The sequence below is a fragment of the Anopheles maculipalpis genome, chromosome 2RL (genome assembly GCF_943734695.1).
Source record: "Anopheles maculipalpis chromosome 2RL, idAnoMacuDA_375_x, whole genome shotgun sequence".
NCBI lineage: Eukaryota > Metazoa > Arthropoda > Insecta > Diptera > Culicidae > Anopheles > Anopheles maculipalpis.
Genome location: NC_064871.1, coordinates 31,611,365 through 31,622,705, shown reverse-complemented (window position 1 = coordinate 31,622,705; position 11,341 = coordinate 31,611,365). Strand labels below are relative to the sequence as shown.

Genomic DNA, 11,341 nt, shown 5'->3' with positions numbered 1-11,341 from the left:
GAGTACTTTTAATAACGATTTGATAAAAATTCAAACGGTGCGAGGTTTTGAAATTATACACACGTTGCCGTTTTGTCTGGCTGATGAAAATATTTACTAGAATCAAATGAATATTCCACTAGTACGCCGCTAGAATCTACCAAGATATACGTGATAAGGATACAAGTTGCTTGATGAACTCATGTCAGATAAAAAAAAAACTATAAGAAAAACAACTCGCTCGTAACCAATATTTACACTATCAGTCCACGTTCCTGCTCGTTAAACGATGCACGTTATGTACAAACGAAGTAATTAACCTAACTGTCTTCTTTTTCAACACATGTATTGCTCAGTAACATAGTTCGTCGTCGGCCCGCCCGGTTCAGCGTCATTCACTCGGGGTATCTACACCGTACATTCCTTACATCCACTCTCTTGCACGCACCATTCGCGCCCCACTGGGTATGGGTTGCTGCTTAATGCTGCTTGCTTTGCTTTGTCTCGTTTGCTTAATGGAAGACTGTCTATTTATTCTTCGCTGCTGTAGAAGCACTCCCCACCCGAACTCCTTCGCGGCAGTGCCGGTATTTGCTGTAGGAAGCAGAACATACGCGGGAAGATATACGGTTTCGGTTTTCAAGGACCGTTCCAGGTTGGGAAGTGAGCGTATGTGTGTGTGTGTGTCTATGGGGCTTTACGCTCCAGTACTTATTCCTCCGTTTTTCGGGTTTTATTTGCAGGATGGCTCTCCGCGTTGTGTTTTATAACAACATCACCTTGGTAACATGGCGTTACCACGCTTGATAGGCCTTGTGATACCGTGAACGTCATCACTTTTCATCAGCACCGGACGAATGGTATAATCTTGCACACGAAACGTTCCCAACGGTTTGTTGTCTTCAGCGCACGGGTCCCGAACGAACGAAAAAGGGATTTAATCCGCTCCTCGAAGCGCTTCCGGATTAGTGGCGAGATCGTTATACAGCCTACACGCAACTCTCCGGCCCCGGGAGTGTGTCGGTGATGATGTGCTGACGGTTGCGTGTCTTCGTTAGCGTTGCCCCAACAGTCGAACCGGACGACGGTGATGGTGCACTGCTAAAGTCGAGCAGATCGGTGACGAATTCCGAGCCCGAGTATCGGTACTCAGGATTTCCGGCACCGTTCAAGGTGGTGGCCGCTTGTTTGAGGTTACCGCTACTGCTGCGGCTGCTGCTCCGATACTCAAAGCCCGGATTGGACGCCACGCCAGGCTCGCCGGCCGACGTTTGCTGATGCTCCCCGGGGATACTACCCAACGGGGAACTCTTGTACGCGTACGGGTCAACGAGCGGTGGCGGATTGTGGTTGTACTGCAGTGTGTGCTGATAGTTCGTGTACGGCTTCTCGTACTCGATCAGCTCTCCTGGGTATTTGCTGGTACTACTAGTGCTGGTTAGCTGTTGTTGCTGCTGCTGCTGCTGCTGCTGCTGCTGTAGCAGACAGTAGCTGTTAGCGGAAGCATCCGTACGCTTCAGTGTACTCTGCCGACTGGAAGGGGTTGATTTTTGCTGGTCATAGCCACCCGGTGTGGCGTATATTGTGCCGGTCGGTGGACCTCGCACACCCAGCGGGGAGCCCATCTTTTGGCCCATGTCCTTTATCGACTGCACGCTGGCCGAACCCGTCTTTTGGGCGTTCAGAATGTCCGGCTGCTTTTCGACACCCTGCTTGAGCGTGTAGGCGACAACGTATTTCTGCTGTCCCATACCCATCTCGAGAGGTGTCGTCACGGTAATGTCCATACCTGCAAAGCAAAGAAGAAAAATTAAGGGAATGTGTAATTGGCAATTTTCTTCGTACGCCTCTTGATGAGTGAGCTAACGTACCGATATGCTTCTCCTTGCCATCACATAGGCCACCACCGTGACCGTCTCGCTTTCGGCGGATTGCAAGAACGACGACCAGCAGGACAGCAATACCGATGGTAAAGAGCGCACCGGTTAACAATGCCGCAAATGGAAGTATGGCGAAGCCTTCTGTTCCATCTGGAAAAGATAAGCAAGAGGGACACCAGTTATTGTTTATGATGAAGCTAATAGAACATAGTTTTGTGAGCATTGCAAATATTTGAATAGTTGAAAGTAAGGAGAACAAAGGAAAATCAACTGTTTCATGGTAAATAAACACATACGATCCACATGAGTGAACTGATTTATATCTTTTTTAGCAAAAATGTTGAATCCTTTCTCGTTAAAAATTCAATATTCACTCTTAATTGAATTGAACTCTTAATTGTGGATAATTTTTCTCACTCCTGATTATTTTCACACTGAAAATAGCTTGCGAAGAAAAATGTTTTCGATTTACAACTGTCTCCAATTGTACACATTATTTGAATGCATCGTTTTGAGAATGGAAACGAAATTTATTACATATTTAATTTAAATATAAATAATAAAATTTAATGCTTCATATGTTTAAACGATTGGGTGAAACATTTAAAGAGTACAGTGTGATTATCATTGCAATTCATGGAAATATAAAAATAAAACACGGCAGATCCGAATTATTCCCCACTTAGAGAGGGGGATTCCCCACTATCCAACTACGTGGTTTCAGTAAGTCAGGTAAACCAATAGATGGCCTGTGTAACCTAGAAGGTCTTTAAGCCAAGCAGGAGAAGAGGGAGAGAGTGTGGTAGATCTGCAACACAAGATTAATACTTATTTTGCCTATTGTGAAGAGTATTCGAATCTAAAGCACTGTGTGACAATGAAATCAATGTAGCATTGATTTCAGCATTAAGCAGCTGATATTTGTTGGGCCTGACACTTAAATTGCTCTAGTAGAGTTAAATCCATGTCGTTTTTAGTTTGTGCCAACGTTGAAACGAGAACCGCCAAAATTTGACAACATTCAGATAATAACTTAGTGAGTGGGAGCATTTTGTGTGACGCTACTTTTGTGTTTTGATTAATCTAGAAAAGAAGAAATTTTCCTTGATGATAAGAAATTGCCTTTTCAAAGGGAAAAAATATAATACAGAAGTCAAAAATTGGCTTCGTAAACAGCACAGTGGATGTCCAAAAGAGGTTACCGACAGAAACATAAAAGATATCCACAAAATTATTTAAATTAGCCGTCTAAAGTTGATCGAGATAGCTGACATCCGAAAGATATCTGAAACGTAACAAAGTTATAGCATCAGTTTTTTTGGGATTCACAAGGAATAATCTTCATCGACTATCTTGAGAAAGGAAAGACCATTAACAGAGACTTCTATATCAAATGTTTGAAGCGTTTGAAGGATGAAATCGCAGAAAAATGGCCACAGAAAACAAAGGTTTCATTTAGACAGTGCACCGTGCCACAAATCAGTGAAAATAATGGCAAAAAATCATGAATTGGACTACGAATTGCTTCCCCAATCACCGTTTTCCCCAGATCTGACTCCCAATAACCATTTTCTTTTCACCGATCTGACAAATACCACTATACAAATCGGTATCGAAACATTGAAAGATCACTATAATGGGTGTATCATCCTTAAAAAGCTGTAAAATAAAAAAAATAAAAAATTGCCAAAAAATGTGTTTAACATCATAAGCCAAACAATTATCGGCCCACCTGTAAGTTTACATTACATGTATGGTTTTATGTGTGTTAAACAGTGTTTTAATGATAGGAGACAAAAAGTGTCGAAAATTCTACAGATTATACTCGGATGCTCTCACGATCTATGCGGATGATCTCAAGATTATACTTCTTGTGCCTTCGTCTGGTGACTGTTGTACCCTACAAACCTTCCTAAATTCCTTCTCGGTGAGGTGCCGTAAGAACGGTCTGGTCCTATGTCCCGACAAGTGTTGCGTGATTTCCACGCAACCAGATCCCCTGTGATTTGGTTCAGTTACACCCTCTGTGATACAGTTAAGCGTTGGTTATCTTCTGTAAAGGATCTAGATGTGTGGCTTGACGAGACACTCCCCTTTAATCTGAAGTCCCCATACTGTTTTTTTGGGTTCGATCACTCCCTGGATTACGCAGCTGTGGTGTGATTTACTCCAGGCTCAACCTCGATAGCCAGGCAGGATAGCGTTCAACGTAAATTTACTCGTGTAGCTGTTCAGCGCTTCCTCACCGGTTATCATCGGGCTCTCCCTCCCTATCCTGTACGCTGTAGCCTTCTTGGGTTTGAGCCCTTATAAGAAAGATATTTCCATATCCGTGCTAACTTCATTGCTGGGCTCCTGTTAAATGAACTTGATGTTCCCTCTCTGCTGTCCGCTTACCCCTCTTTACGCATTTTCTAGTCGCGCCTTCGCGATAGATCACTTTCCCTATTTCCCTATCTTCCCTCCTTCGTTCACAATCCTTCCTACCACCCTATACCTCCTCTTCGCGTTTGTTAGTTAAGAACACTTTTTGTAAAGCCATTATTGGCGGACAATTTAACATAATAATAAAAAAAAAAAAAGATTAACCTGTAAGACAAGCTAGCATCCATTTTACTGTGGCATTAAAATTGCTAATGTGTGTCAAAATTCTTCTTCTTCTTCTTCTTCTTGACTTAACAATCTCTAAGGTTACGCTGGCCATCGAATGGATTATTAGGCTTGCCGATACCATTGGATAGTCTATCCACACTACGGGGGGACGGTCCGGATGGGATGTTAATCCCGGTCCTGATCCATGACAAGTGCATTGTTTTACCACTCTGTGTTTCGTCATAATTGTTCATAAATTGTTATTTTAAATTATGGTAGGAAGTTTAACATCATTTCAATCCTTATATTAAGCCTCGTCGTATTTCCATGTTATTTTCGTTGTACTCAACAGGTATGAATTCTCGGGTAGCTAATTGTTTAATGTGTTTACATACAACATGGCAAAGTTTTATGATATGAGTTTCTTTAACAGGTTTCTTTGTTTAAATACTTAATTAAATTTATCAGTGTCTTTCCTAGGATAGTTCTCTCTCCACCTGCCAAAGAGAAAACTAGCGAAACATTTTAATTAGCTTATCGAGCATCATGCTCATTCCGCGCTATCTTAGCCGGGGTAAAAATTAGCCAATTTTAAAGAAATATGAACCGATGGGTAGCGTAGTTGCTGCATGCGCCAAAATCCAATCAACACATCATCTTCAGCAAAAAAAAAAATAAAATTCAATTCTTTCACACCCAAACGAACAAAACGTCCGATTTCGGCTCGCTCCGAGGAAGGAAAACAGATTTTGGGCCGGAAAACACAAACACCGACACTTTTCCTACGTAATGGAAAGCTCGCCCACGATCTAGCAGGGTCGTCCTGCAGTCCGCAAGACGCGGGCATGAATAAAACATTCGCAACAACTCTCGGCAACAAAACTGCAACGAAGGGGGACGAGTTTACGGATGCTTCGGTTCGGATACCGGGTATCACTTCATTTATTATTATTGTGCACATGCATTAGCAAAAATCCACCACCGTTCGCCGGCAGAGCCCAACCAGGGAAAGCGAGCCAAGGATGCGGAAACGCTTTCCATTATGCATTTCGCACACCACCGGTACGGACGGTACCGTTCGTGACGATGGCGATCACGATTTGCGTCTGACGACAGAGATTGCATACCGAGGTTAAGATGAGGTGTCTATTTTTCTTTCCCACTGTTCCATTATCACCGTATTTACCCTCGCAAGAAAGCGAGCGAGAAGAAACGAAGCAATCGTTTGTCGTTAAGCAGACGTTAAATTCTTCCCTGCTTCGGTTCGGTGAAACGTTTGCATCAGGCATGAAGTACAGACCCACTTCAAATAAGTTTCATTTGCAAACTCACCGTACGACGAGCGAGAAGCGATTTTTGCTGCAGTTGCTCAAGTAGATGATAAATTCTGTGGCCGTTTTTTTTTTCTTCTTGTTTTGCTATCGTCGCACGTACCCGTTTGTGGAATATGCTTATGGGTGTTGAATTTTCCAGATTTCCGTTGTTCGATTTGGCTGGGAAGGGGAGGGAGTAGGGGAGCCTGGGGACCAGTCCTATGTCCCCAAGATGTTTTAGGAGCAAGTGCAAAAAGATACACTAGCAAACTAATAACTTAGCATTTCCACCTTTTAGGAAGCGTTTTTCCCTTTTGTGCTGTACTCTTTTGTCTCTCCCTCTCTCTTTCTTCTTCGCTCTCCCTCTCTCTCTCTCCATCGGTCGTTTTTTTGGATGCAACTGCATTCTGCACTTTGGTGAATGAGTTTTTCTCCCATATTGTGAGAACTGCGTGAGTCTGTGCTTTTTTCGGGTGAAGTGTGAATTTGTTGTTGTCTTGTCCCAAACGGACGGAAACGAGACACAGATCTTTCCTTTGTCTTTGAAGAAACGATGAAGCTCACGGGACGGAAGTGGAGACCCAGATCTTGATACGGATTTTCCCACCTACGGAAAAGTGCACAAACTCGCATAACGCGCTAGAATGTGCACGTTTGAAAGAGGCACTTTTTGTGTGGCGAAAGCGGGCAAGATTTTTTGTTTTTTTCTACAAACTGACGACGAACCAGCTGAAATGTGCGCTGAGGTTTCAGTGAATGGTTTTGGTAAAGCTCACATAAGCTTCATCCTTTCCCTCACGGTACGAACCAGCAAAACCAGAGAAAAAAGGAACATATAATCCATTCGGTACGGTGGCTGGCACTCAGGAAAATGAAACAAAAACTCACGATCCCGAAAATCGGAGACATAGCGTGCATCGGAGTGGCTGGAGGTGACAACGAAATGTTGGAAAGAGGGAGAGAGCAAAAAAAAAAGACAGCGAAAGAAAAGGGCACAAGGATATAATACCAGTTTTACTCCCATCCCTTCAACCTATCCACACAAGCCCACTGCACTCGGGTTTCTGGGAGATCTGGTGAAAGGTAAAAGCTTTAAACGAAAGTGGAAAGCTTTTACTACGGTGGGTCATTTGTCTGTGGCAGGCTTCCGGTACGTTCCGAGGGCAGCACATAGGACGGGTGTCGTATGGAAGCGAGAAACAGCGGAGAAGGAAATGGGTTGAATTTTATTGCCCACTAGCGCGTCCACCAGCTTCAAGACCGTTTCAAGTTCTCAGCTCGTGCACCTGCTTTAGTGCATTTTTTTTGTTGCTGCTTGCTAAAGGAATGGACATTACTCGTCTCGATAGATGATACTGAAGAATAGCACTAGAAGAGATTGAGGTGAAGGAATTCACTTTGTTAAACGAAAAATATTATTGCAGTTATACTGTAGCATGTTCGACAAACTGGTTTTAAGCAAATATTTTGATTTTTTAAATTTTTAAATTTTATAAACGTCCTAAAAAATTAGAAAATTTGACATTTTTCTGTGAAAAACTCTCCCATAGTGTGCACTATTCTTGCCGATTTGCGTATGGAAAGGAACATGGACATGACAATCCCGCGCACAAGTCCTTACCGCAAACCAAGCTGCTGCTGTCCAGCTTAAAGCTCGCTCAAAGTGCCACTGCAGAGGATTGCACTTCGGGCGACGCTTCCGCAATATGTCCCTTACCCAGCCTGGAAGTGCTTGGCATACTTACCAATGCTAGAGGCTCTATAATACGGTTGAAAATCTATTCGCGAAAAACAGTGGCCCCAGTAGCTTCGATTCAGCACATCGATCCCTAGTTTTGCGCTTGATTTTTTTTTTGTGTTTGCAAATTTTTACTCAGAACCCTTCCACACTCCAATCGAGTGCTTGCCAGTGGCTGGACCACGGAACGGATCAAACCCGCATTGTATTTGTCAACGGTGGGTTTATGCGCTTCGTTTGCTTTCTAGCTGTTGGTGGAGTTTTGTCCGGGTTTCAAAGAAATTGAGGAGATTTTTTATGGTGGGTAGTAGGCAGTAGGAGAATTGAGTGACGCTTGTACGAGTAAAGGTTTGGTCAATGTAAACGGGATGCAGGCATGCATGCATTCCTCGTGCATGTGGTTAAAATGCTAGAGCGGGCGAATGATGATCGGGATGAAAATGGAGAAAGATAACGTGTCTTTATCTTCGATCATTTTCTTTTACGATGAGTAGTACTGAATCACTGAGATTTACTGATTTAAAGCGATTTTGTTTTTGCTTAGTTTCAAGACTCATAAAGCATTGATAGTCAATAAACTTACATTGTAGCTTGTGCTTTTGGGACTGTATTAGTGAAAAAGTTTTTTTTTTCATAATGTGGATTACATTGTTGTATGCATTGTATGTAGATCGAGGAACGTATTAACAGTTTAACAGTTTTTGCAAAATAAAATGTGCTTTGGTACATTAAAGATTTACAAACATACATTCTAAATACTGGGGAATGAAAAATGCAAAGTATTTTCTACGAAACTTGACTCAAACAAATTTATTTCATCTATTTGTTTTCAGCGTTTTTAATGTAAAATATTATATAGATTTCATTTTTCATCAATTTATCTGCCAGCGTATAACTCTGGCTCAGACAAAAGTGTGTGGCTGCGATGACGGATTCCACGATGTGGATCACCTTCTGTGGTCCTGCGTGGAATTTGAAACCGCAAGACCCTTCTTGTTGAGCGCAGTCGAGAATGTTGGCAGACGACCGGGTACAGAAATTAGAGAAGTGTTGGCCACCAGTGACCTCCCCTACATGAGGATCATCTTCCGATTCGCCAGAGACAACGGTCTTGTCCTATGATTCCACATCCCTAGTATCCTTTCAATCCTAATTCGTATTCCCCATTTCCTTTTTTGTTAAATGTTGTGTTGTCTATGTTTTAAGTGTATTTTTTTGTAGTGCCAGGGGTGATCCAATGACTGGGCAACAGCACTCGAGGGCGATTCCAACACTGCCGTAAAAGGGAGGCAGGCGTTGTAGAAAGTGCAGTGTTCTCCACTCCAGTCCAGTTTTGGCACATTGAGTTTGACAACGTTGGCGTCGGGTTCGGGGCGGTTGGCGGGTTCAGTCTCGTGAGTAGTGAAGTCGCTTCCGCTGCTGCGGGATAGAGCTTGTCGATCATCCTTTGATTGGACGTTGACTAGATTGAGCTTGGAGTGTCATTGCTGGAGTGCACTGGAGAACACGGTACGCAGACAAATAAATGTTCGTGCTGTCTTAACGATGTTTATTTGTTCCTTACAGTCCAGACCATATCATAAAGATCAACAATAAAACGGCCACAACACCACCCTAGCCGGACTTCGCATATAACAGGTTGGCTGATAAGTCCCCGGTCTAACAAAGAAAAACACATTTTTTTGTCAAAATTCGTTTTTATTCTTCAACATAGTTCCCTTCAAGAGCGATACAACGATTATAACGACCTTCCAATTTTTTGATACCATTTTGGTAGTACTCCTTCGTTTTTCGGCCTCAAAATAGGCGTCAGTTTCGGCGACCACCTCTTCATTGCAGCCAAGTTGAGGAGTGCGAGCATCCTTTTGAGGTCTGAGAACAAGAAAAAGTCGCTGGGGGCCAGATCTGGAGAATACGGTGGATGGGGAAGCAATTCGAAGCCCAACTTATGAATTTTTGCCATCGTTCTCAATGACTTGTGGCACGGTGCGTTGTCTTGGTGGAACAACACTTTTTTCTTCTTCGTTCTTTTTTCGTTCGTCAAGCAACCAAAAGTTGCTTGACAAAAGACGCTCTGTCTCACAAACTAATTGACATACAGACGTCAAATTTTGACACAAATCATTTGAAGGTTGGTGCTATATAAAAATAATATGCATTTAATACTAGCGGCGCATTCTATGTGTCAGACCGGGGACTTATCAGTCAACCTGTTAATCTACCACCATCATCACAATAGTCACAACAATAGTCCCGGACCATCAAAACGCTCATCATCCATCAATAGATCATCATCATCATCACCATCACCATCACCACAACTACCCACAACCGAGTATGCTCGGGATAAGGCAAGGAATAAGGAGGAAATGCCTTATCAGTATCAGCCTCATATGATTATTTTGCAGCATTTGTTCAACACAAGCGGTGTGAACAATACGGCACTGGACCGCCATAATGAATTATAAATAAATAAATAAAATATATGTTTTCAGTGTTTTTGAGGTAAAATATTATCTAGATTTCATTTTTCAGCAATTTATCTTGCGCTTCAAAAATGTTGGATAATTTACCTCAAAACTACGTATCGTAGAAATAGATAATTAAGCTTTGATTAATGTTTTACGAGAAACACACACTGGCGCTGTTATTGAACAGCGTTCGTTTCGTTTTCAAGAATATGTAACAATATAAATGTAAATGTTCATGAAAAGCATTTTTCTTTGAAAGATGCACGGTTGGTTTTATTTCTGTATGGATGTTAGATGGGCAAGATTGTCCTTCGAGGAGGATATTTTAATAAATTGCTCTCTGGTAAAAAAAAAATTGAACTATTTCTTTGAATTATTATAGCCTCTGAAATCCCTGGAGCCCTAGAGAAATGACATCAAACGATTTTAAATACTACTTCTTTTTAAGACAAGCACAATTAACTGGTACTATAAAATACACAAATAATATATTTGTCATCATCTCGCAACGGTGGCGTCAACATGTGTCAGTCGCGACCTCGTCGTTGGCAGAAAGTCTGGGTTCGAATCTGCAGTAACCTTACAAGGTTATTGTGGCTGTTGGCTCCTAGCGTTTTGCAGGCGTCAGGGTCGTAAGCGACAACATTAGATCACTGAACCAATTTAATTAGGTTTGGGAGACGTGAAGTTGTGACTGGCGGCTTTACTGTTGGCGGAATGCGTGAGTTAGATGCTACTGTAGCTTCGCAAAGTTGTAGTGGCTTTCGGACTCGTGCGTATCCGCAGCAAAGGAGGTTATCTTAGGAACAAAATCAGAACGATACCTGAACGATACGATATCTAAAAAAAAATATTCGCCATCATTACGTCGCAATACCTCTTTCGATCCTCGAACCAATAAATTAATACGATTTCATAGTAAATCATCCATTTGATTTATGAAACTGTGAAGGATAACACAATAAACATAAACCACAAGATTCAATATTTATCCATTTTGATCTGTTTTCAATTGTAATAGGCTCATGTGTAAGTATAAGCATAACAAAATGTGTAAAAAGGACAAATAATATAATAGAATATAACAAAGAACTATAACAAATTCAACCCGATTTCTGAGCAACAATTGATGTCCAAAGCAACATCAGTGTTTGTTTTGTATTTTAAATATAATGATTCAGTATTTACAAAATAAATTGGTCTTATTGTTTTGTCTACTTCGCAGTCGCTTTGATGCCGCGGTCTTCGAGTATTGTAGGACCAATAAAAGGTTTACTTGAGCCATTGAATACTCATTATAGATTGTGGCATATGGATGAATTTTCTAATTTCTATTCTAGCAGGAAATATAGAGTTATATACCAATAA

At 41.8% G+C, this 11,341-nt stretch overlaps 1 protein-coding gene across 1 annotated transcript in view; it reads right to left on the bottom strand.

The window, feature by feature from the left end:
• Positions 1-929: 929 nt before the first annotated feature.
• LOC126556733 (uncharacterized) overlaps positions 930-11,341 on the bottom strand; it is a 119,557-nt gene continuing 109,145 nt past the window's right edge. The window contains exons 16-17 of the mRNA XM_050212201.1: positions 1,851-2,009; positions 930-1,768 (exon numbers count right to left, since the gene is read on the bottom strand). Of these exons, the coding sequence (XP_050068158.1) occupies positions 969-1,768; positions 1,851-2,009 (959 nt within the window). The 3' untranslated portion in view covers positions 930-968. The remainder of the gene's footprint in view (positions 1,769-1,850; positions 2,010-11,341) is intronic.